We start from the raw sequence: 23,935 nt of genomic DNA, 5'->3' as shown, positions 1-23,935 counted from the left end.
AAATTGCCATACTTTTATAGGAAATACCCACCCGATAAATACTTTTCTGGGAACCCATCTTTAAATAAAGTACATTTCTCTTAAACATGTTAGAATCAGGATGATATCGGCATGCAAGCGATTCACAGTGATCCACCATGAATCACAGGATTTTTTTTGCTGTGTTTACTGATTTGAGATCCAAACACTTGCAGCATTCTGTACTTGTAAATTATGAATGTGATAAAATGCTAAAATAAATCTTTTGTTATTGGAGAATATAATGTTCATTTTTTGTCTTATCCTCTGTTTACCATAGTATATTTGATAATATTGTGTTATAGGTAGCTATGCTGGATATGAAGGAAATGTTAGTTTGGAGAGAATTGGTCAAGGTATGTTATATATTATACCTTTTAAATTAGTAGTGCTGGGTATTGCGACTGCAGTCACGATACGATACGTATTGCGATTCATGTGCCACGATACGATACGTATCGCGATTCATAACTAGGTCATAGATTTATCAATAAAACAACAAATTAAATATGTGATTGTGTTTTTAATGAAGTCACTAAAACCAGGAAATAAATAAACTTGATTACTATTTTGTAATGTAAACTCTGTTTGAATAACATGAAATTAAAAAAAAAAAAACTTCACAGAGAAATAAAGTTATTGTCTTTTTGTTTAACTGTAATTTTTTTTAAGGAAAATTAGTTCATCCACATGTTTGGGTTTAAGGTAGTGTCACCTTTTAAAAACCCAAAGTATTCCCAAACTTTAGATTTATATTTCGCTGGAGGATTTGTTATTGCGACTGTATATTCCGCTATTTTGATTTTTGCAAGAGCTACTATCTTATATTTACATTCTAAATTTATAAAATTCTAGAGTAAAATGTCGTTTTATGTATTTAAATATGTATGGTATAAGAAACTTTAAAATTCAGAAACAAAAGAAAAGGCGTTAAAATGTTGTTAATCTAAACCTACGAAACTAACGGTAATTATGGTCGTGCGCTATTTATAGTAACACGCATGTCAAGATTACTGGACATCGTTTGCGAAGTGTCATTGTTTCAAATAAAGTTTAGGGTATAATTTAAAGTTCATAATATATTTGAGAAAACGCAAAAAAGAATCGTGAAAAATCGATTCGGCATCCCGCGATTCAATACAGGTATCATGAGACGGTGAATCGCGATACATCGATTCAACGATATATCGTGCCAGCACTATAAATTAGTTGTGTCATTAGGACTCATGATTCTTGAATTTAATGTTAATGAAAGTTGAATCCAAAAATGGTTCAGTTCCATTCAATAATTACAATTATATGACTAGCACTCCATTGGAGTACTGAAGGCTTTCACGGTGAGCAGCTCTAGCATTCTTGATGACAATTTGTAATCGAGGTTAAACTCGAGACCAAAGACGTATTTAGAGTTCTCTAAGGTAATTCCTTAATTTTGTTTCGGTAAGTTACTCCACTATTTTGGTTGGATTTGGTTGATGACGGTAAAATGATACATCTTTGACAACGAAATATGCCATTTTCAATTCTCGATCTCTTTTTTTCCAATTTTCACCCCAAAAAATGATAATTACAAAGTTTCTAAATTCAACAGTTTTGAACTGCTGTCTGTTCAGCAATGTTTCCGGCTATCCAAATAGGTAACTATCGAAGAAATTGATTGAAAATTACCAATTTTCGTGAACGTTAAAGATTTACATCATTTCTGGTCTGCTCACACCTTTATCAATACTTAAAAGTGCTAACTGTTGACAACTTTCATGAAGGAAAATCTATCGCTTCTTACAGTTTCTGAAATCTACGCTAAATGGAAAAAGAAAAAAAAAAGAATAGTTTTGCGAAAGGGTCAAAAAGCAGTAATAATTGACATTTGTATTTAGCATTCTAATAAACAACATATGTTTTTCTTTATTAATGTAGGAAGGCCTTTTGGTTATAAATAGCTGCAGCGGAGCGCTTTTTATTCACTGATATAAAGTGATGACGTCATGTAGACAAAAAACTTGGACATTAATTTCAGGGGAAACTGTTACTTACTAAAATGACATATTTTCACTCTGGAAGAACCAATCCCATATTTTTGTTAACAGTAAAACACTAATAGTTCAAATATTGTCAATGTGAAAAAAACCCTTCTCTATATAAATATGCTCTATACGTTGGCAATACGTAACCGATTTTATCCACTCTCACGGCAAGTTTCTGTTAGCAATGAAATATGATGTTTTCAATTCTCGATCCCTTTATTCGCCTACTCCTGATATTTCGAACTGTTGTACAAAGGTTTCATACAAAAGAATACCGATTGGACTCTCTATAGAAGAAGTTAAAAAAAACAAATTTAGGTGGACTTTTCTTCGAGAAACAGGCGTCTAAACTTGCTCGAAATCGTAAAAAAAAACATACTTTTCAAAGTCACATAACTTTTTTAGTTTGTAATAGAAACTTGTCAGTTCAGTATCATCTGATAGATAATTCAATTGGCTATTAAACGATGTAAAACTTCAAGTACTCGGTAAACAACCAATTGATAGATCGTATTTTACGCACAGACACCCATTTTTCTGAATTTGTCAAAATTTGGATACTTTTCTTGGGTACTTCTGGTCAATGGAGAATTTCAAAAATACTTTTATGCACTACCTTAGAGATCCCTCTTTATGTTCTTGAAGTTTCAGAAAAATCGTAGTAGTAGCTTTAAAATAGTAGGAACTCGACGATTTGACTAAAATGCGAAAAAAAGGTAAAAAACAAAATTAACATTTCAGAACAGAACTTATATCGTTGGAATCGAATCGATGTCAGCTATCCAAATGATGTAATCAGAATTTAAAAATTTCCAAGAAATAAAAATTTTGGAAATTTTTTTAAAAAATTTGAATTTTCACCAAAAAAAATTACAAAGTCTCCAAAAATGTAAATATCTTAAAAATTGGTTGAAAATTAACAGAATAAAAATTATGGGCAATTTTCTCGAAATAACTTTAAGCATTAACCACCATCCATTTTCCCAAAAGAAAATCAAACTTCAGATGTCTATCTCTTATAGTTGCTGAGATGAGACCCCCCCCCCCCAAAAAAAAAAAATAATATTAATAATAATAAAGAAGAATAATAATCTTAGTAATAACATGGACCGTGTATAGATGGACAGGCAACGTCCACAAATCCTTTAGAATTCTGTGCCGCGGCAAAAAATAGACCGGACAATCGTGACTAAAATAAAATTACCTCCCCTCGCGCAATTACCAGTATTGAAATTAAAAGCAAAGAAACAGAAATCAATTAATGATATTTTTATTAATCTTGCCACTCTTTTTTTTGCAACCCATACATAGATAGACTACTATGTATGATGATTGGGGTGTAAATGTATCAACACATTGTCTTTGTTTACTTCAGACACGCCCATATGAATCCGAAAAAAACATGTCGAGTTTTTGTTAAAAACAAACCTACTAAAACACTCTTTTAATTTTTACTCCTGCACAATTAATCATCATTCCGGACAGTATAATACCTGAACTTTATTTGGAGTATTTGGAGTATTAAGCAAAACCAAAAACTACGAAAATATTGAAATCGATCATTTCACAATTTTCAGCTGCTGCATTTGGAAATTTCAAAGTTCTAAACTGGAGAAATTCGTCACTACCGGACAGGAATACTTATGGGGCTGACCTTAAAAATATCTTTGTTTCACCAAACCCGACTCACAATCGAGGAGAAGGGTCGGTAGGTCGGGGGGGTTTTTTCAGATTTTTTTTTTTTTAAAGTCAGAAATCAATACAGAAAACTTATTAGCTGTATACTACAGATTCATTAATTTTGTTTAATGAATTTTGGGTCTGACGTAAAGAGTAACGAACTTAAAGTTTTTATTAAACTTAAGAGCTAATTTGACAGCTTGATAATTTTCCGGGTGGAAACATTCGTCTTTTTTATTGGCAAATAAATCAATGACATCAGGATTTTTCGTGATGCACGACTCGCACACGATTTGCCACGAACTTGAAGTGTGAATCTCCTTCAACATTTTGTTGAGAAGCGACATCTTTGACGCTTTCGTCTTGACCAACCAGTTTCAATAATGAATCAAACCATAGCCATAGGTTGACACACAAAATAAAATAAAAAGAACGCGGAAAAGTGCAATAAAATAATTTAAGTCGGGGGTGGTTTTAGTTAGTCGGCTGCATTAGGCGAAACAGAGATATTTTTAAGGTCAGCCTGGGGTTGAAAAATTACCATGTAACAAAAAGAATACCGTAAATTCTAAGGAGGATTTCGAGAAATTAATCTGTATAAAATTCTGCAATGTCAAAAATCACATCGCTTCATTTGCCGTTGACATTGAGATCTTGTTGTGTCTCGCGCGATCGGCAGAGAATCCAACCAACGGGACTCGTTGCCTGTCCATCTATATACGGTCCATGGTAATAACAATAGTCTTTCACCATTTCATGCTGAAAGCCTAATGAATTGAAAATTTGTCAATATTCGGTAACCTGTAAACTTCTAATGGGCTGAGTACATTTTGAAGTGCATTAAGCTATGGAAATTTTGATGTTTTCCATAAGATACAAATGACACACACAGACATAATATAAGTTACCCTCTGTAAACATGTATTAATTAAACCTTCAGATGAAGAATATTACTTAAAGATACATTATGGGAGATTCTTTAACGAGTTGGCAGTTCTCACTATAATAGTTAACCAGCTTCTGCCAGGCAGGATACGCCCACATTTTCGAGAGATGGATAGAGAACAAGCTAACAAGAAAGTGATTTTTCCTACAATCAAGGGCCATAATTCAGGAAATTACAATTCGATATGCGCATATATCGAAAGGAACTGAGATCTTTGTGTAACAAACTTACATTTCAAGTTTCAACAAAATCGGATAAAAATTGTGACCTCTATAGGGTCCACAACCTTGATGTACCATATTTTTATGCTATTTGAGAACGAACGGCGGCCATTTTGTCTGTCAATTTTGGGGCGATTTTCAAAAATTCAAACTCAACTGTCCTTAGGGTGGAACGGTAATATAATAATACGGTTTTTTAAATCGGATAAAAATTATGACCTCTAATGGGTCCACAAGCTAAAAACATGATTTTTCGTACAATCAGGGGCCATAATTCAGGAATTAAGGTCCGATATGGGCAAATATTGAAAGGAACCGAGATCTTTGGGTTATAAACTTATATTTCAAGTTTCAACAAAATCGGATAAAAATTGTGACCTCTATAGGGTCCACAACCTTGATATACCATATTTTTACGCTATTTGAGAATGAACGGCGGCCATTTTGTCTGTCAATTTTGGGTCGATTTTCATGAAATTCAAACTCAGTCGTCCTTAGGGTGTAACGGTGATATAATAATTCGTTTTTTTAAATCTGATAAAAATTATGACCTCTATAGGGTCCACAAGCTAAAAACACGATTTTTCGAACAATCAGGGGCCATAATTCAGGAAATTACGGTCCGATATGCGCGAATATCGAAAGGAACCGAGATCTTTGGGTTATAGACTTACATTTCAAGTTTCAGCAAAATCGGATAAAAATTGTGACCTCTATAGGGTCCACAACCTTGATATACCATTTTCTTACGCTATTTGAGAACGAACGGCGGCCATTTTGTCTGTCAATTTTGGGCTGATTTTCACGAAATTCGAATTCAGTCGTCCCTAGGGTGTAACGGTGATATAATAATACGTTTTTTTAAATCGGGTAAAAATTATGACTTCTATAGGGTCCACAAGCTAAAAACGTGATTTTTCGTACAATCAGGGGTCATAATTCAGGAAGTTACGGTCCGATATGCACGAATATCGAAAGGAACCGAGATCTTTGGGTTATAAACTTACATTTCAAGTTTCAACAAAATCGGATAAAAATTGTGACCCCTATAGGGTCCACAACCTTGATATACCATATTCTTACGCTATTTGGGAACGAACGGCGGCCATTTTGTCTGTCAATTTTGGGCCGATTTTCACGAAATTCGAATTCAGTCATCCCTAGGGTGTAACGGTGATATAATAATACGTTTTTTTAAATCGGGTAAAAATTATGACTTCTATAGGGTCCACAAGCTAAAAACGTGATTTTTCGTACAATCAGGGGTCATAATTCAGGAAGTTACGGTCTGATATGCACGAATATCGAAAGGAACCGAGATCTTTGGGTTATAAACTTACATTTCAAGTTTCAACAAAATCGGATAAAAATTGTGACCCCTATAGGGTCCACAACCTTGATATACCATTTTCTTACGCTATTTGAGAACGAACGGCGGCCATTTTGTCTGTCAATTTTGGGCTGATTTTCACGAAATTCGAATTCAGTCGTCCCTAGGGTGTAACGGTGATATAATAATACGTTTTTTTAAATCGGGTAAAAATTATGACTTCTATAGGGTCCACAAGCTAAAAACGTGATTTTTCGTACAATCAGGGGTCATAATTCAGGAAGTTACGGTGCGATATGCGCAAATATCAAAAGGAACCGAGATCTTTGGGTTATAAACTTACATTTCAAGTTTCAACAAAATCGGATAAAAATTGTGACCCCTATAGGGTCCACAAGCTAAAAACGTGATTTTTTGTACAAACAGGGGCTATAATCCATGAAGTTTCGATCTGATACATGCCAATATCGAAAGCAGCCGAGATCTTTTGGGGATAAACCTATATTTCAAGTTTTGTCGAAATCGGATAAGAATTGTGACCTGTAGAGAGTCCACAAACAATTGTGACGGACGGACGGACAGGGGCGACGGCATAATACGTCCACATGAAAATGTGGGCGTATAAAAACTAGATAATGTAAAGGCAATTTGGTGAAAATTTCATTCAAATTGATCCACTATGAACCGAGAACTAAGCGACTGAAATTCCCATAAGCCTCGGTCATCATTACTAAAGTCAGTACGATAAACAGCATAGTCTCGATTATTCATTTAATCGTTTAATCGAGAAGGAAAGTTATGCAGTAAATCAGCTTACAATCCACTAAAGATCGCAGGCTAGCGCTGCCATCTAGAGTTGATTATGGCCTGGATAGGTTAATTAATGTCTAATTAATAATTTAGATAACATTTCGGGCCTAAAGAAAGACCTGAAATAGGCAGATTTAGCTCTTGCATAATGTATGTTTAAGCATCTGGATTCAGTGGATTAATACATATATCGAAAAGTCAAATCTCGATATGAAAAAAAAACTAAACTAATTAAACAGTCTTATGAATGTAGTCTTTTTTATGAAGTCTTTTGGGTTGTTTATAGATTATCCAGCTGATGTGCCTGTGGTACAGTTACGTTTAATCCCAGCAGTACTAGGTAGTTTTATTGTACCATTAGTATATGAAATAATGGTAGAACTTGGTTTATCACGCTGGTCAGCTGTAGTAGCTGCTTCATTTATACTTTTAGGTAAATATATACATATGACAGTTATTATCTCCCTTTAACTCATCTTACCTCTGAGATAAATATAACCCTGACGATTGTAGTAGTTTATTTAATTACAGAAGGGTAATGTGATACTCTAGGTACTACTAGCAAATTGGAATCAATTATGGTACTTAAAATATGAAGTATCGTGCCAGTGACTTATGGTTGTACAACCATAGCAACAACTTGAAATTATATGGTAGATTAGATAACCCGTTAAGCCTTCTTGATTAGGAAATTTCAGTAATGACCTACCAGACTATCAGTCTCTTGATGTCCAAGAATGGTCAACTATGCATTCTTCCTGGTACAGATTATTGCCTGTTATGAAGTCTGTGATTTTCGAAAATTTCTGTTACATATAAAAAAATATTGGTGAAAGAAACTGACTGAATGTAAAATGATGCTGAAAATATTGCTCAAACAATTTGATTGGAATTAAGATGATATTGTGCTTTCTTTTGTTTCAGATAATGCTTTGATTGTTCAGTCGCGTTTTATGTTAATGGAGGGGATGTTGATATTTTTTCTTGCTTTATCTATCCTCAGTTTACTTAAATTTAAACATCAAAATCACAGGTAAATCTACAAACTCACTAAATAATTATAATTCAATTTAAACATCTAAATCACAAGTAAATCTACAATCTTTAGTACGCACCTTAACACAAGGAAGATAGACTGTTATCCCACAAAACAAATCCAGTGAAATCAATAAGTTTATCTTTGAGTTACATCAAATCTGTTTGGCCATTGTAATATCGTTTGTTTTAATGCAAGATGAACTATTTCTATCAAATAGCTTTTCCTAATATGTTTATGTAATTTGTTATTCCAGAGAGTTTTCTACACCTTGGTGGTTCTGGTTGGGTCTTTGTGGTGTTTCATTTACTTGTGCTTTAACGTAAGTTTTTAGAATCTAATTATGATACCAGTTACCACTGTCAAATTGATTCTAGATGCACATATACTTATTTGACAAGTGGAGGTCGGAAGAGTGAAATAGGAGTTTAATTGATCATAGATTGCATGTATCACTGAGTTTATTGAGATGAAATAAATGTGGCCATGGTTTTTGAGCAGTAATTTCACTGAACTCTTGCTCCCTGGTTTGTATCCTGGCATGGTCCAACAACAGCTATCGGGAATTTTCAAATTTGATTCTCTCTTGTCAGGGGTTGTGCCTATGGGACTGACAAGGAAAATGAGCCTACTCATATGGATGGGTGAAAAAAAACAAGGTCCACCCATGTAGGCCTACACATTGGCATGTACATATAAGATCCCTTAATATTGTTTGAGGAGTCGTTTGAAATGGAGCATTGCACAAAATTAACCACATGTAAGTCTCAAAATTACCAACATATTGTAGAAAACCTAATGACAGGGAATGCAATATAAAGCAAGACTGATGACTTCTTCATTAGAAAACTTGATCTCGCTTTAAAACCATACCTCTTATCATGGCCTTCACGTAATTCTCTACATTTTTTGTCACTAATTTCGATTGTTCACAGTCATGGACCATGCATCTTATCACAGCCTTCACGTAATACTCTACATTTTACGCCACTAATTTCAATTGTTCACATGGGACCTAGCTCAAGACCTCTCAGGTTCCTCGATAGAAAATATCGTGAATACCAAGTTTCGCACTTTCCAACTGAAATGTCTAGCTGTGATAATCGAGTTGCAAAGTTCAAGGTTCATTCAATGTCAAGGGTTGCTGGAACTTTTCCGCTATGATTATGCTATGATCTTCTTCACATTTTAGTTCTAAGCTTTCTAATTTACTTTTCTGTTCTTACATTATGCTAGTAGGGTTGCATTTATTTGGTTTTCCTTGAGTTTTTCAACTAGAAAAAAGCTTTCAACTGCTATAAACAAATATATTCCATTATCTGTTTGTACCTAAATGTTTGAGAATTTCAGACTAATATAGCAACGGATAGATGTTGTAAAGCTTGCAGTCGTTGCTTCAGGAACATGGGCTGATGGAGGTATCAATGGGCAATGCAAACTTGCATTTAATTTTACAATAATATTTTATGATGTTTCTTCTTTCAGTATAAAATATGTTGGTTTCTTTGTGGCATTCTTAGTATTATTTTTTCATACAAGAGATTATTGGAAGATGTTAGCTGATTCATCAAAATCTGATGTAAGTAATCATTTGATAAATTTCCACAGATTAAGTCATATTTAGTTGGTTTATTCTATCTATATGTTAGAAGAACTCCTAAGAAGACAAACTTGACATGATTGCTTTATTGTTCCCGACCTTTCAAAGAAATCAATGGAGTATGGAAATGGATTTGTCCATCTGTCTGTCATGCATTTTGGAACACAATAATTCTGCTTCTACATGTAATTGAGATAGAATTTTCAAACTTGGTGTAAGATATTCATTAATCAAATTTCTTGAATGAATTTGATAAGCAATTTGATTTTTTGAGACTTTGGAACACAATAACTTTGATTCTAATTGATTGAGAGTGATGAAACTTGTTGTAGACTTTCATTACATCAATACACTCAACCACTACAAGGCTGAAGGTGGAGGACATCAGCCTTCTTATTTCAGGATAGGATAACTTTTCAATATTTTGATCTTGCGTTGATTTGATGTGTTATGCCGACTATTCTACAATATTAAATTTCCATTTAGAGGACTGAAGCAGAAGGTGGTTTATTTACTAATCTTAGTTTCATTTTTGACTTAAACTGTGGACAGCAGTAAGATAAAAATAAAAATAAAGTGGTAAACAAACTGATTTCCACTTAATCTTTTGAATCTAAAATTTAATCACTGATCGAATAACAAACCCATGTCAACTACATTCAATATTTTATTTTGACCTATATGTAAGAGTTTTCTATAAATTATAAAGAATATTATAATTATCTAAATATTATGCTGTTTTTTCTAGATCTGTTTAATAAAACATGTGATAAGCCGTACAGTGATGTTAATAGTATTACCTATAGTTTTATATATATCTATATTCTATATCCATCTAACACATCTATCTAAAGCTGGTCCACATGATAATATCATGACTAGTGCCTTTCAAGCAAGTCTTGAGGTAAGTTTAAATTGTCACTTTACTTTAATCTTATTTTACATGTATTTTAACATGGTATTTATAGCTAAGTTTAAGAGAGGGAGAGAAATGGGGTTTAACGTCCACTCAAGACTAACATATGGTTCAATTTTGTGCGTAGTTTAGCAGTGGGAGAAAACTGGAGGACCCGGAGAAAACCTACAAGGTTGGACAGGCGACCCTACTCCTTGAATCGAAACCACGCCAGTTGACTCAATGATAGACCTTACGATACAGCTCGCGCGTGCTAACCATTTGTCCTCCCCCCCCCCCCCCCCCCCCCCAGCTAATTATATTCATACAAAGTTTTTGGAGACCTGGGTCCTTATTCACGAAAACTTAAACTAAGATACAATCGAAATTTTAAGAAATACTGCAATTCGATTGGCTGACCAGTAAAATCAATTTGCATATATCCAATTTGCATATTGGTCAACAATATATTATGGAAACAGATATTCAGTCCTTGTTTTTTGTTTTTAGAAGAGAGCCGAAAAAAGCTCCCCTTAATGAACAAATTGAAAAAATCGCTTCCCTAAAAAAGCTCTCCCAGTTTCAATAAGAAGAGTGATTTAGAAATTAAGGAGAATGATCTGATATTAAGGAGAGAGATTAGTTGTTTGTATGGGAAATGGTTCTGAAGATCAATAACTGCGTGTAAGGGGCCATTCTTGGTTACAGAAATGATAATAAACATCGCCTGCTAAATAATAGCACTCGTAGTCGTATGGTCAAGTCAAACTTCTATTGTCGTCTATAACTACAGTACATACGGTATTCCAATAGAAATACTTGTCGACATTTCTAAATATATATAGCTCATATAAATTTTGTTTAAAACATAGCCCCTATTCAAAATATAATCATAAACGCTTGAAAATTGCATCAAAATACAATCTATTTCTTCCGGAATTATTCTCATTGGAAATTTTCACGTGCCATCTCTCGTAATTTCTCACGTCTCGCGAGAGTTCTACTTTTCATTTCAGTTAAATTAACCAATGGTACATAGGCGCCATCTATTTTTAGCAACATATGCATCAAAATTTTATTACCTTGTGCGATCACATTATACTAATCGATTACACCAAATAAATGTTCACAATATGACAAAGACAGCATGGTGGCACTCGGAATGTGAGTCTTTCACACTCTTTTGAAAAAAAACCCCCAAATACATGTCCATGATTTACAAATATGGAGAGCGATTTTCAATTTGAATGCGTGTGAGAAAAAACTCCCCTCGGTCGACATTCGGGTGCGCGACAGGCGCTCGAGAGCGATCGCGCGCCTCAAAAAACAATGACTGGATATTAAAGTTTTGATATTTTTAATAAGGTAGCTTGGAACCACAAATCTCACATTAACCACATGTATCTTGAAATTTGGCTATTCTCTTGTTTCTAAAAATAATAAATTATATGGAATATAATTACTGCTTAATACTGAGAGACTTTTTGACTAGGCTCCTCCTTTATAAAACACAGGTTGCCAAGCAACAAAACAAAATGATTGCATAGAGAATTGTGTCATTTTGTGACAATGAGGTCACTAAAATGTACGGTGGTTTTATTGTTTCAGGGTGGATTGGCAGCATTAACTAAAGGGCAGCCATTGAATATAGCATATGGTTCACAAATAACTCTGAGGCATACATATGAAGCAGTTCCTGGTAAACCATGCTGGCTTCATTCACATCCTCCAGTCTATCCTATACGATACCCTGATAATCGTGGCAGTAGTCACCAACAGCAAGTTACATGTTACGTATTTAAAGATGTCAACAATTGGTGGATTGTTAAAGATCCAAGCAGGTATATATATTACACTTGTTTTCTTTTGGAAAACTGTGAACAGCCCAAAAATACAAGAAGTGTTACAAGGCATTCCAGAAAGTGTATGCACATACTGTCTCTTGCATGACATCTGTCTCTACTTTAAAGAATTTGGACCAAACCAAAGCTAGTTGGAGATTTTGGCAGGTATGAATGGTGAATTGTGACATCGTTATACTGTAAACTCTGCAGAAATACCTTTTACCTAAAAATTTTAGTTCTAAATATTTATCTCTTTCAAAATAATTGTTAAAATGCTTGTCTTCAATTTTTTTAAAAATGACCTGATAAACATGACTTTTTGATTCCTATTTATGCACTTTGTCAGAAGGTAAAAAATAACCTGAAAATTTGTATTACTTGTTGGAAAATCATAAACAAAAATATTGAGTGGGAAGTTGCTGTGTACATACATGCATGCATCTGAGTTGCAGACAGGTTTATTCAGCCACATAGTGAATGCTAGTTTAAAATCCTATTTGAATAGTTGCTTGAGACTGGAATAAAAGGTTCTCAGAGCTTCTAACACAGAATTATTCACTGAAATGTATCAGGGATTCTCCTATATTCTTCTCAAACAAGAAAGTATTATGATAAATAGCACTACCATATATATTTTATTGGCTGTATAACATCCCAAGGACTGCAGGGCAAAATAATCTACCCAGTTGATCATTTTACAAGAATGAGCTCATTATCAATACTAATTTTTCACAAATTTATACTTTTTGTGTACCAATAGATGTTATATTTTATGGAGATGTATATATGAAAGCAGGTGTCAAGTATGTGTTTTATTTTCAGTGAAAGTTTGGTTGTGGAAGAACCACCACGTCCAGTAAAACATGGTGATATTGTGCAACTAGTACATGGTATTACTAGTAGAGCTTTAAATAGGTACAAGATAAACAAACAGTTGTAATTATTAGTTCATATATTAAAAACATACAGCTGCATCACTTAAAAAGTACCATATCACCTTACCTTTCCTAGTGTTGATTGAATTTGGAAGTGTCAACTAAGCTCACTTATGAAGTACACAACTCTGATATGTTATTGATAATCATAAATGGCACTGGACAATCATAAATTTACTATTTGTTATCAGAAAATGGCGACCAAATTTTCTAATGTTCTTTTCCGCTTTGCCATGGGTGGCTCCTGGGGGTCTGACAAGCAAAGTGTGCATAGTTGTTTGGCAAGCATGATAAACTAACATCTCTTGTGTCCACACTGGCAAGCACAAAAATAATTGTTGGCAGTTGGAGTTCAATGGAGAGTAGATGGAAATGTGTTGATGACACATTAAACCCCCATTCTCTTGCATTTGGATACTGATCCACTTGATGTATTTGGATACTGATCCACTTAATGTATTTGGATACTGAACCACTTGATGTATTTGGATACTGATCCACTTGATGTATTTGGATACTGAATCACTTGATGTATTTGGATACTGAACCACTTGATGAACACAGATACTATTGATAGTTAAAGCGAGAATTTCATATTTTCTAAGAAAGTCAAAACATAATTATTTCTATGTCTTTTGTTCAATAGGTTGTCAACTCACTATTATACGATCATAGGTATCATTCTCCCACTTATAAATCGCTTGACCCCGGAAATAATAACACAATTACCTCCCTTGTTTTTCTATTCCCCACTGGAATAGCTATCTTCAAACGTTTGAATTTGAAGTTAAAAATGATATTTTTGCCAATTTCTCAACTGGCAATAGTGAATTGTAGGATTAATAGGATTATTCTTTAACAAGGTAGGACTGTTTATAGATACCATCTATTTTAAGGCTTTATTTTAATACATTTTAAAAATATAACTTAAAAATATGCAATTGCAACTTTAACAGAATCTTTATCCAAAGATTCTGATGACTGAATCCAAGTTAGAGGGCTTAGTTATTGTCACTAGATAGTGCTTACTCAAAAAGGTTGATGGCAGCACACAGTACCTTCTTAAGATTAAACAACCTGCATTATGAATCATGATTTGAATACATAATTACAATAATTTTATTTACCGATGTTAGCTTTAATGACAACATGTTGCTTTTAGTGCATACATGTGGATCTGTTATAAATAGTAGAGCTGCTGAACATTAAAAAACCGTTCACTATCTTTTATAACGATCATTTATAAAGATGGACCCCAAAAAATGACACGCCCTGGTGGCTGCTATCATGAATTCCAAAATAGTCATCAAAATAAAGTATTTTTGTTTCAATTCTACTGGACAGGAAATTAGGTGTCTATACCTAATATTTTAATATTAAGGAACATTATTTAAATATCAGAGATTTGGTCAAACTGTTGCCATATTGGCTTTCACGATGACCGACACATTTTCGACATTAATCTGTATCTCAAAAACTAAAAATGAGTGAATCTCTGATACTTCCATAATGCTTTGCTCAAGAAGGGAACGATTCTAGTGGAAATTACTCCTTAGCTGCTCTAATACTAATTTCCTAGCACTGTCATATCAGTCGATTAATAACTGTAGTTTACTGACCACTGTTTGTCATCTGTAATAATATGGTATATACTTTTAGTCATGATGTAGCAGCACCAGTAACACCACAGAATCAAGAAGTTACTTGTTATATAGATTATAATGTTTCTATGCCAGCTCAAAACTTATGGCGAGTGGTAAGTTCCCTTCATTTTAAAATTTATGTAGAGTTTTGAAATTATATTCAATTTTTTGCTTTTTTAGGTTAAAGTTATGTACTTTGCATGTTTCTTAGGTTTGAGAATATAGATCAAAGCTTGTAGATCTTTGTAGGGATGTATGTCTATTCAATCATATTATACAATGAGTTAAAGATTATGTGTGTATTATAAAATGACCCCTACAATGTGTCTTCCGTAGTTTATCATTATAATACTTATATTTTAATCTACAAATGACCTACAAAAAAAATATTATTTGCAGGAAGTTTTAAATCGTGAAGGTGCTGATGAATTATGGCACACAATAAAGAGTCACGTCCGATTGGTTCATGTTAATACAACGGCTGCTTTAAAGGTAAAGTTATATTCTTATACACAAGACACAGCCCTATTGTCTAATTAAATGCTGTTATTCTGTGCTTTATACTGGTAAACATTTTTCTCGACAATGAATTACATATAGTGGTACTCTGTTTAAAATTCTTTGGAACCAATTCAAAATGGTAGAATATATTGAATCACTGTTTTCTTTATCACACAGTACAGGTCTAATGTTTTGCGTAGATATGCCTGACTGATCATCAGGTAATGGCCATCTTAACTTCCACTGATAAACTATATTAGGGATGGCATTAAACATACATTATGCAAGTGCTAAATCTGCCTATTGCAGGTCTTTCTTTAGGCCTGAAATGTTGTGTAAACTATTAATTAGACATTTATTAACATGAAAAGAACTTAATCATCTCTCGATACCATCTTATGTGTCAGATTTTCTCTGGATTTGTATCCGATCTGCTGTTCATTGATGATTAAATCCAAAAATGGATAATCGAGACTATGTTTTTTATCGTAGTGACTTTAGTAATGATGATCGAGGCTAGGCCTAACAATTTGACTGAAATTTTCAGCATATTCCCTTTATATCATCTAGTTTTTAACTATTATAGTGAGAACTGCCAGCTCTTTTCCATAATGCCCCTTTAATGATCCACTGTTGATAAACTGACAGATATTCACTCAAAGATCTGTTGATGGTCTGTGGATCATTTCCACCACAAGAGGTATATGTAGAATGTCAGCATATTGCAGCAAGTCTTTAAATAACTAAAAGCTGCTGATCGCTTTTTATACGCCCACATTGAAATGTGGTCGTATATTGTCGTCGCCCCCGTCCGTCCGTCCGTCGGTCCGGCGTCCACAATTGCTTGTGGAAGCTCTAGAGGCTAAAGTTAATATCCGATTGACTTTAAATTTATATACAGTGTTTAAGGCCATGCGATGAAGAAGCCTATTGATTTTCAGCGATTTCCGATTATTACTGCCAGAGTTATGACCCTTGATCACTTCAAAAAATCTTGTGGACGCTCTAGAGGCCAAAGTTAATATCCGATTGACTTTAAATTTATACACAGTGTTTAAGGTCATGAGGCAAAGAAGCCTATTGATTTTCAGCAATTTCCGATAATTACTGCCAGAGTTATGGCCCTTGATCTTTTCAAAAAATCTTGTGGACGCTCTAAAGGCTAAAGTTAATATCCGATTGACTTTAAATTTATACACAGTGTTTAAGGTCATGAGACGAAGAAGCCTATTAATTTTCAGCGATTTCCGATAATTACTGCCAGAGTTATGGCCCTTGATCACTTTGTGGACTCTCTAGAGGATAAAGTTAATATCCGATTGACTTTAAATTTATACACAGTGTTTAAGGTCATGAGGCGAAGAAGCCTATTCATTTTCAGCGATTTTCGATAATTACTGCCAGAGTTATGGCCCTTGATCACTTTGAAATATCTTGTGGACGCCCTAGAGGCTAAGGTTAATATCCGATTGACTTTAAATTTATACACAGTGTTTAAGGTCATGAGACGAATAAGTCTATTCATTTTCAGCAATTTTCGATAATTACTGCCAGAGTTATGGCCCTTGATCACTTCAAAACATCTTGTGGACGCTCTGGAGGCCAAAGTTAATATCCGATTGACTTTAAATTTATACACAGTGTTTAAGGTCATGAGGCGAAGAAGCCTATTCATTTTCAGCGATTTTCGATAATTACTGCCAGAGTTATGGCCCTTGATCACTTTGAAATATCTTGTGGACGCCCTAGAGGCTAAGGTTAATATCCGATTGACTTTAAATTTATACACAGTGTTTAAGGTCATGAGACGAATAAGTCTATTCATTTTCAGCAATTTTTGATAATTACTGCCAGCGTTATGGCCCTTGATCACTTCAAAAAATCTTGTGGACGCTCTGGAGGCCAAAGTGAATATCCGATTGACTTTTAATTTATACACAGTGCTTAAGGTCATGAGACGAAGAATCCTATTGATTTTCAAAGATTTCCGATTAATTACTGCCAAAGTTATGGCCGTTGATCACTTTGAAAAAGTTTTAGTGTATTATAAATGTTTCATTACCGAAAAAAGTAAAAATATGCGACAACACTTGTTAAATTTATACACAGTGTTTGAGATCACGAGACGAAAAAGCCAATTGATTTTCCAGCAATTTACGATAATTACTGCCAGAGTTATGGCCCTTGATCACTTTGAAAAATCTTGTGGATGCTCTAGAGGCTAAAGTTAATATCCGATTGACTTTAAATTTATACACAGTGTTTAAGGTCATGAGACGAAAAAGTCTATTCATTTTCAGTGATTTTCGATAATTACTGCCAGAGTTATGGCCCTTGATCACTTAAAAAAATCTTGTGGATGCTCTAGAGGCTGAAGTTGATATCTAATTGACTTTAAATTTATACACAGTGTTTAAGGTCATGAGACGAAGAAGCCTATTAATTTTCAGCGATTTCCGATAATTACTGCCAGAGTTATGGCCCTTGATCACTTTGTGGACGCTCTAGAGGATAAAGTTAATATCCGATTGACTTTAAATTTATACACAGTGTTTAAGGTCATGAGGCGAAGAAGCCTATTCATTTTCAGCGATTTTCGATAATTACTGCCAGAGTTATGGCCCTTGATCACTTTGAAATATCTTGTGGACGCCCTAGAGGCTAAGGTTAATATCCGATTGACTTTAAATTTATACACAGTGTTTAAGGTCATGAGACGAATAAGTCTATTCATTTTCAGCAATTTTTGATAATTACTGCCAGCGTTATGGCCCTTGATCACTTCAAAACATCTTGTGGACGCTCTGGAGGCCAAAGTTAATATCCGATTGACTTTAAATTTATACACAGTGTTTAAGGTCATGAGGCGAAGAAGCCTATTCATTTTCAGCGATTTTCGATAATTACTGCCAGAGTTATGGCCCTTGATCACTTTGAAATATTATAAATGTTTTATTACCGAAAAAAGTAAAAATACGCGACAACACTTGTTGATTGCCCGGACGATTTAGCTGCTGTGGGCGTATGTTTCGTTGCCTGGCAACCTATCTTTGTATATTTCAGATTCTTCACGTCTTTATCCACATTAAAATACTATACTGAACTGAATTGTTTTTGGACTGATATTCCTTTTCTAGATTCAACTTGGACAATATTGTAGTTTACAAGGGTATCAAAATCCCTCAAATAACGAATGATCAGAGACTTTAATTACTGTATAGAAACTAGGATATCGATGAGATGTTAAAATTCTATTTATTTCAGATGACAGGTAAACAACTACCTGATTGGGGAGCACATCAGTTAGAAATAGCAGCTGATCGTGTTGTTAATCAGCCTGCTACTATATGGAATGTTGAAGAACATCGTTACTCTACTAGTAAGTAATTAAAAAGCAGAAATTAATGCCATTAAATAGTGCATTTTATCTCCTAGAAGTTGATACATGGAACTGTAATATAAATAACATTTAAAGATGGGTTCCCAGAAAAGTATTTATCGGGTGGTTATTTCCAATAAAAGTGTGGCAATTTTGGTATATATAGAAAGTAGAGATATCCAATCTTACTAGAAAAATACTGGATTCCCCGAAAAACACTCATGGAGTGTATACAGGACAAAAATGTAAGGGTTCCCCTAATCAACAGCCAGACGATTAGGAACTTCTGCACGCATTATGTCAAAGGTCACAAGCAAACATTGAGCGCTTGATGTACAAGTTGATAAACTTTATGAAGAGTTAGACGTACAATACTTTCTGAGATAAAAATGACGGAAAAAGACGCGGTAGTGGATAATCCGAGAATTTAATTATGATTCGATATTTGTAATAAATAGTAAGCGATTAAAGACAACATCGTCTTATGTATGCAATGAATTCTCCTCTGACTCCCAAGACGTGACATAAACATGACCTGGTTTTATCGAATTTTAATGGGCCTTGGATGTAATGAATTACACATTGGATCCACAAATGAATTACGGAAACAGCATACAAAAGAGGAAATATACCACAAAATCACATTAAGTGGGCATATTGTGGAATGTGCTAAAAATAAATTGCCACATTTTCATATTTTCCCCTTTTATAAACGGTCTGATAATAATATCACAAAATTAAGAGTTAAAGAAGAGTATTTTATAAACAAATTCAAACCCAAACTTAACCAGTAATATTATTTTGTTTTAATTTATGCGAAAAATTATTGCAACTATCTCTCCATAATGATGTTACATAAAGACGTAACGTCCTTTTCTATTATTGCCTTGAAAACCTAACGGCGAAACATGTAGGCATTTCAATAAAATTTCTTTAATGGTATTTTCTACTTAATTTTTAAGAATATATATATAGAAAATAATATATAAAACGATCTCTCAGTTAAACATATAAGTAAAATTCAAATATTAGAGAAAAAAAACACTAAAAATTAAATTTTTGGCTAGTACTTTCATTGTTATCAACGGAATCATCAGGCCATTTTAAGGCCTTACTATCCAACAATTGATGTGATGTAATCAGGGCTCTATAAAAGTTGAGTGTGCCTGCGCACACACTTGAAAAAGTGGCTGCAGGGTCATACTGAAACACAGGGATGAAGCCAGGATTTGGTGAGTGGTGTAAAAATATATTTGGGGAGCGGAGCGAGGCAAAAAAATTTTTGGGAGGGGGCGTGGTCTTTTATGAAAATTAAACCCTTCTTGGTGTATTTTCAGAGCATCTGCTGCCTTTTGTATTTGGTTCAGTGCAAATCAAATTTCCATTTATATATTCAAATTTTACCAAAATCACTTAATTTTCATCAATGATACAGGGATCTAAAAACTTTTTGACACCACCCGACCGAGAATAAAATTGTCCCGCCCCACTCTGTTTCTCTGGATAGATAAGTTGAGGACCTTTCGGTATTTGTTGTTTTGATGGTTTTTTTTTTTCAAATATTACTTTATTACTTTGAGATTAAAAATTAAAACGATTCTTAAAACGGTGTTTGTGTTTTATTTGAGTACAACGATAATTAAAACACGTTGTATTATTTGACTTGTTTGTGAAGTTGTTGTACGTGTCTCACGAATATTATTATTAGTACTTTCATTGTTATCAACGGAATCATCAGGCCATTTTAAGGCCTTACTATCCAACAATTGATGTGATGTAATCAGGGCTCTATAAAAAATTTTGGGAGGGGGCGTGGTCTTTTATGAAAATTAAACCCTTCTTGGTGTATTTTCAGAGCATCTGCTGCCTTTTGTATTTGGTTCAGTGCAAATCAAATTTCCATTTATATATTCAAATTTTACCAAAATCACTTAATTTTCATCAATGATACAGGGATCTAAAAACTTTTTGACACCACCCGACCGAGAATAAAATTGTCCCGCCCCACTCTGTTTCTCTGGATAGATAAGTTGAGGACCTTTCGGTATTTGTTGTTTTGATGGGTTTTTTTTTTCAAATATTACTTTTTTACTTTGAGATTAAAAATTAAAACGATTCTTAAAACGGTGTTTGTGTTTTATTTGAGTACAACAATAATTAAAACACGTTGTATTATTTGACTTGTTTGTGAAGTTGTTGTACGTGTCTCACGAATATTATTATTATTACGGTGGAATGAGAATCAGGTCAGGCAGAAACTGAGAAAGCTCTCATCGTCCTTCTAGTCCTACGCTCGGGCCGTAGCAAATCCACCGTCAACACAGGTAAGAAATAAAATAAGAAACATCGTGAAAATTTGCAGGCACGTGTTGGACAATTACGACATTCAAACCTTTAACATTGGAGTGCCGTAAATTGGTCTGGATGACCTATTTACGGCAAATAAACAAATATAAAGACCGTAGAATAATTGTAAAATGGATAGACCTAGGCCTACACATCTTCTAAGTATAAATAAACAAAATACCAATACATCTTTCTTTAAACTAATTTGGGATGATAGGGTCTACTACGGCACACAAAAATAGATTATGCCGTGACAGACATGGTTTGCGTACGTCAGCTTTTACCATGGCTTTGTCGTTTAATTGCCGTGGTAAATTTCGAGCGTCGAGTTTGTGTACAGAGAAGGACGAAGGGGTTTAAATACGACTGGGCGGCTTTCTTCTATTTTGTCTTTGTGCTGGCCGGCAAAAAATAGTGCCGGGCGCAGGCACCGCCCGGCGTGCCTACATCTTTAAAAATGTGCCTGCAAAAAAGTTTTTTTAAAGCAAATGTGCCTGCGCACGCTGTGCGCATGTGCGCTGAAATATCGATGCCTGGATGTAATAATTGATAATTAAATTAAAACAGTGGATAATCGAGACTATGCTGTTTATATTAATGATTTTAGTAATGATGACGGGGACTATGCGAAAATTTCACATGCTTCGTTCTCGGCTCATAGTGGATCAATTTGACTGAAATTTTCAGCAAATTACCTTTACACTATCTAGTTTTTAACTATTATAGCGAGAACTGCCATCTCTTTATCTTATCACCCATAATGTATCTTTAATTAAACATTTATAATTAAAACACTTTTTAAAACATATATACATATATAAAATAAAGGATACGTCCAGGTAAAAAATTCTCCACTTTACTTCATTCTGACATACATTATATCATATAAGCTAGCTGTCTGCCATCCATAGGCGCCTTCAGATATTATTAATGTATACAAAATATTGAAAATACGATATATATATACATTTTTAGAATAATAGATTTCCATGACAATGCATTATAAATAATATTAAGTATTGTACAACAAAAGGTTAAAAGTATATAATACATAACATGACATTAATTTACATAGTTTTCCTGGTATAGTTTGACAATAGCCAATACAGGAATAATATACTATTCAAAAAAAGTAGGGGATATTTGATTTTGGGGGCATAATACTAAAATATGCAAATGACTACGAAAAAAGTCACTATAGAACCTAACAGAAGAAACATTTCCAGTTACATGTGACGCCCAAACGCACCAATAGCTACCCCATGGAATGCAGGTGATGCTTGGGATCATCATGGGGGTCCAACCCAAGATTTGCACGACTCTGACTTTGAATGTTACAGTCATTGTGGCATTGAATTCCAGGGTGGAAACATCAGTTTAATTGTTTTAGTGACCAGAAAACAAATTTTGATATGCGTCGGCTTACCCAAAATGAAAGGTTACGTGCCCTTGGCATGCTACAGATCGGCACAACACAGGCGGTTGTGGCGCGGAAGATGAATGTTTCTCAGTCTGTCATAAGCAGGCTATGGTCCAGATACCGTGATACACAATCTGTACAGGACAGACCTCGCTCGGGTCGACCAAGGGCGACAACTCAAGCCCAGGATCGATTTATCCATACCTTGGCCTTGAGAAATCGTGTCATCACAGCAAATCAGATCAGCGCTCGTCTTCAAACAGACACTGGTGTGAGAGTGAGTGGCCAGACGATTCAGAATCGACTGCATAGGGGTCACCTTCGCGCCCGACGTCCTCGCGTGATCCCTTGTTTGAGAGATCATCACATTCAGGCAAGACGTCGTTGGTGTAGGGATCGTCAACACTGGGACAATCGACGCTGAGTCAGATGAGTCAAGGTTCACTGTTGATTTTTTGGACAGACGTAGGAGGGTGTGGCGTCGTCGAAACGAGCGCTTCCAAGACGTTAACGTCATCAGACATGATCGATTTGGGGGTGGTTCTGTTATGGTGTGGGGAGGCATCACTGTTGCTGGAAGAATGGCTTTACATGTTGTTGCAGGGCGTGTTACAGGCCAGTACTACCGGGACAACATCTTGGCAGTCCATGTTGTGCCGTTCGCACGACGTCATGGCCGCCGTTTCATCTTCCAGGATGACAACACAAGATGTCACAGGGCCAGGATCGTTACAGGTTACCTCCAACAACAGAACATCACCACATTACCTTGGCCAGCACTGAGTCCCGACCTCTCCCCCATCGAGCATGTCTGGGACATGCTTGGACAGAGGTTACGTCAACGTCAACAACGTCCTGCCAATGTCCAAGAACTTGCTGCTGCGTTGCAACAGGAATGGGACAATCTGGACCAAAATGACCTTAGACGTCTCATTAGGAGTATGCCACGTCGGATCAATGCTTGTTTGGCAAACAGAGGAGGATTTACCCGTTACTGACTTGGTTGTGATGCTGTGGTAACTTTGCTGTTTGACCCCGGGTATCATTTTACCCATATAATGGTCAGTCTGTGCCTTACTTAGTCTAACGATCATTTGGAATAAATCGATGAATGTGAATTTCATTTCATTTTGTCATTTGTTTCTTCGTCAGTTTCATTAGGTGACTTTAATAACACTTAAAAATCAAATATTCCCTACTTTTTTTGAATAGTATAAGATGAAATAAAATTTCATATTTCATACACCAATTATGTAATCTTGCTATAAAACTTAACCTTTCATTGATTTACATAGTCTTCCTGATAT

The 23,935-nt window shown here is 34.7% G+C and overlaps 1 protein-coding gene across 3 annotated transcripts in view; it reads left to right on the top strand.

Moving 5' to 3' along the window:
• The window catches only part of LOC126832683 (protein O-mannosyl-transferase 1), a 43,928-nt gene that overhangs the window by 8,719 nt on the left and 11,274 nt on the right, over nucleotides 1–23,935 (top strand). For all 3 annotated transcript variants that reach the window (XM_050563559.2, XM_050563567.2, XM_050563553.2), the window contains 11 exons: nucleotides 324–374; nucleotides 7,316–7,462; nucleotides 7,954–8,062; nucleotides 8,322–8,387; nucleotides 9,551–9,644; nucleotides 10,414–10,569; nucleotides 12,169–12,401; nucleotides 13,227–13,319; nucleotides 14,999–15,095; nucleotides 15,382–15,474; nucleotides 18,748–18,862. In XM_050563559.2, coding sequence (XP_050419516.1) covers nucleotides 324–374; nucleotides 7,316–7,462; nucleotides 7,954–8,062; nucleotides 8,322–8,387; nucleotides 9,551–9,644; nucleotides 10,414–10,569; nucleotides 12,169–12,401; nucleotides 13,227–13,319; nucleotides 14,999–15,095; nucleotides 15,382–15,474; nucleotides 18,748–18,862 — 1,254 coding nt within the window. The remainder of the gene's footprint in view (nucleotides 1–323; nucleotides 375–7,315; nucleotides 7,463–7,953; nucleotides 8,063–8,321; nucleotides 8,388–9,550; nucleotides 9,645–10,413; nucleotides 10,570–12,168; nucleotides 12,402–13,226; nucleotides 13,320–14,998; nucleotides 15,096–15,381; nucleotides 15,475–18,747; nucleotides 18,863–23,935) is intronic.

The sequence above is a fragment of the Patella vulgata genome, chromosome 1 (genome assembly GCF_932274485.2).
Source record: "Patella vulgata chromosome 1, xgPatVulg1.2, whole genome shotgun sequence".
Lineage (NCBI taxonomy): Eukaryota > Metazoa > Mollusca > Gastropoda > Patellidae > Patella > Patella vulgata.
This window is presented reverse-complemented; position numbering and strand designations above follow the sequence as displayed.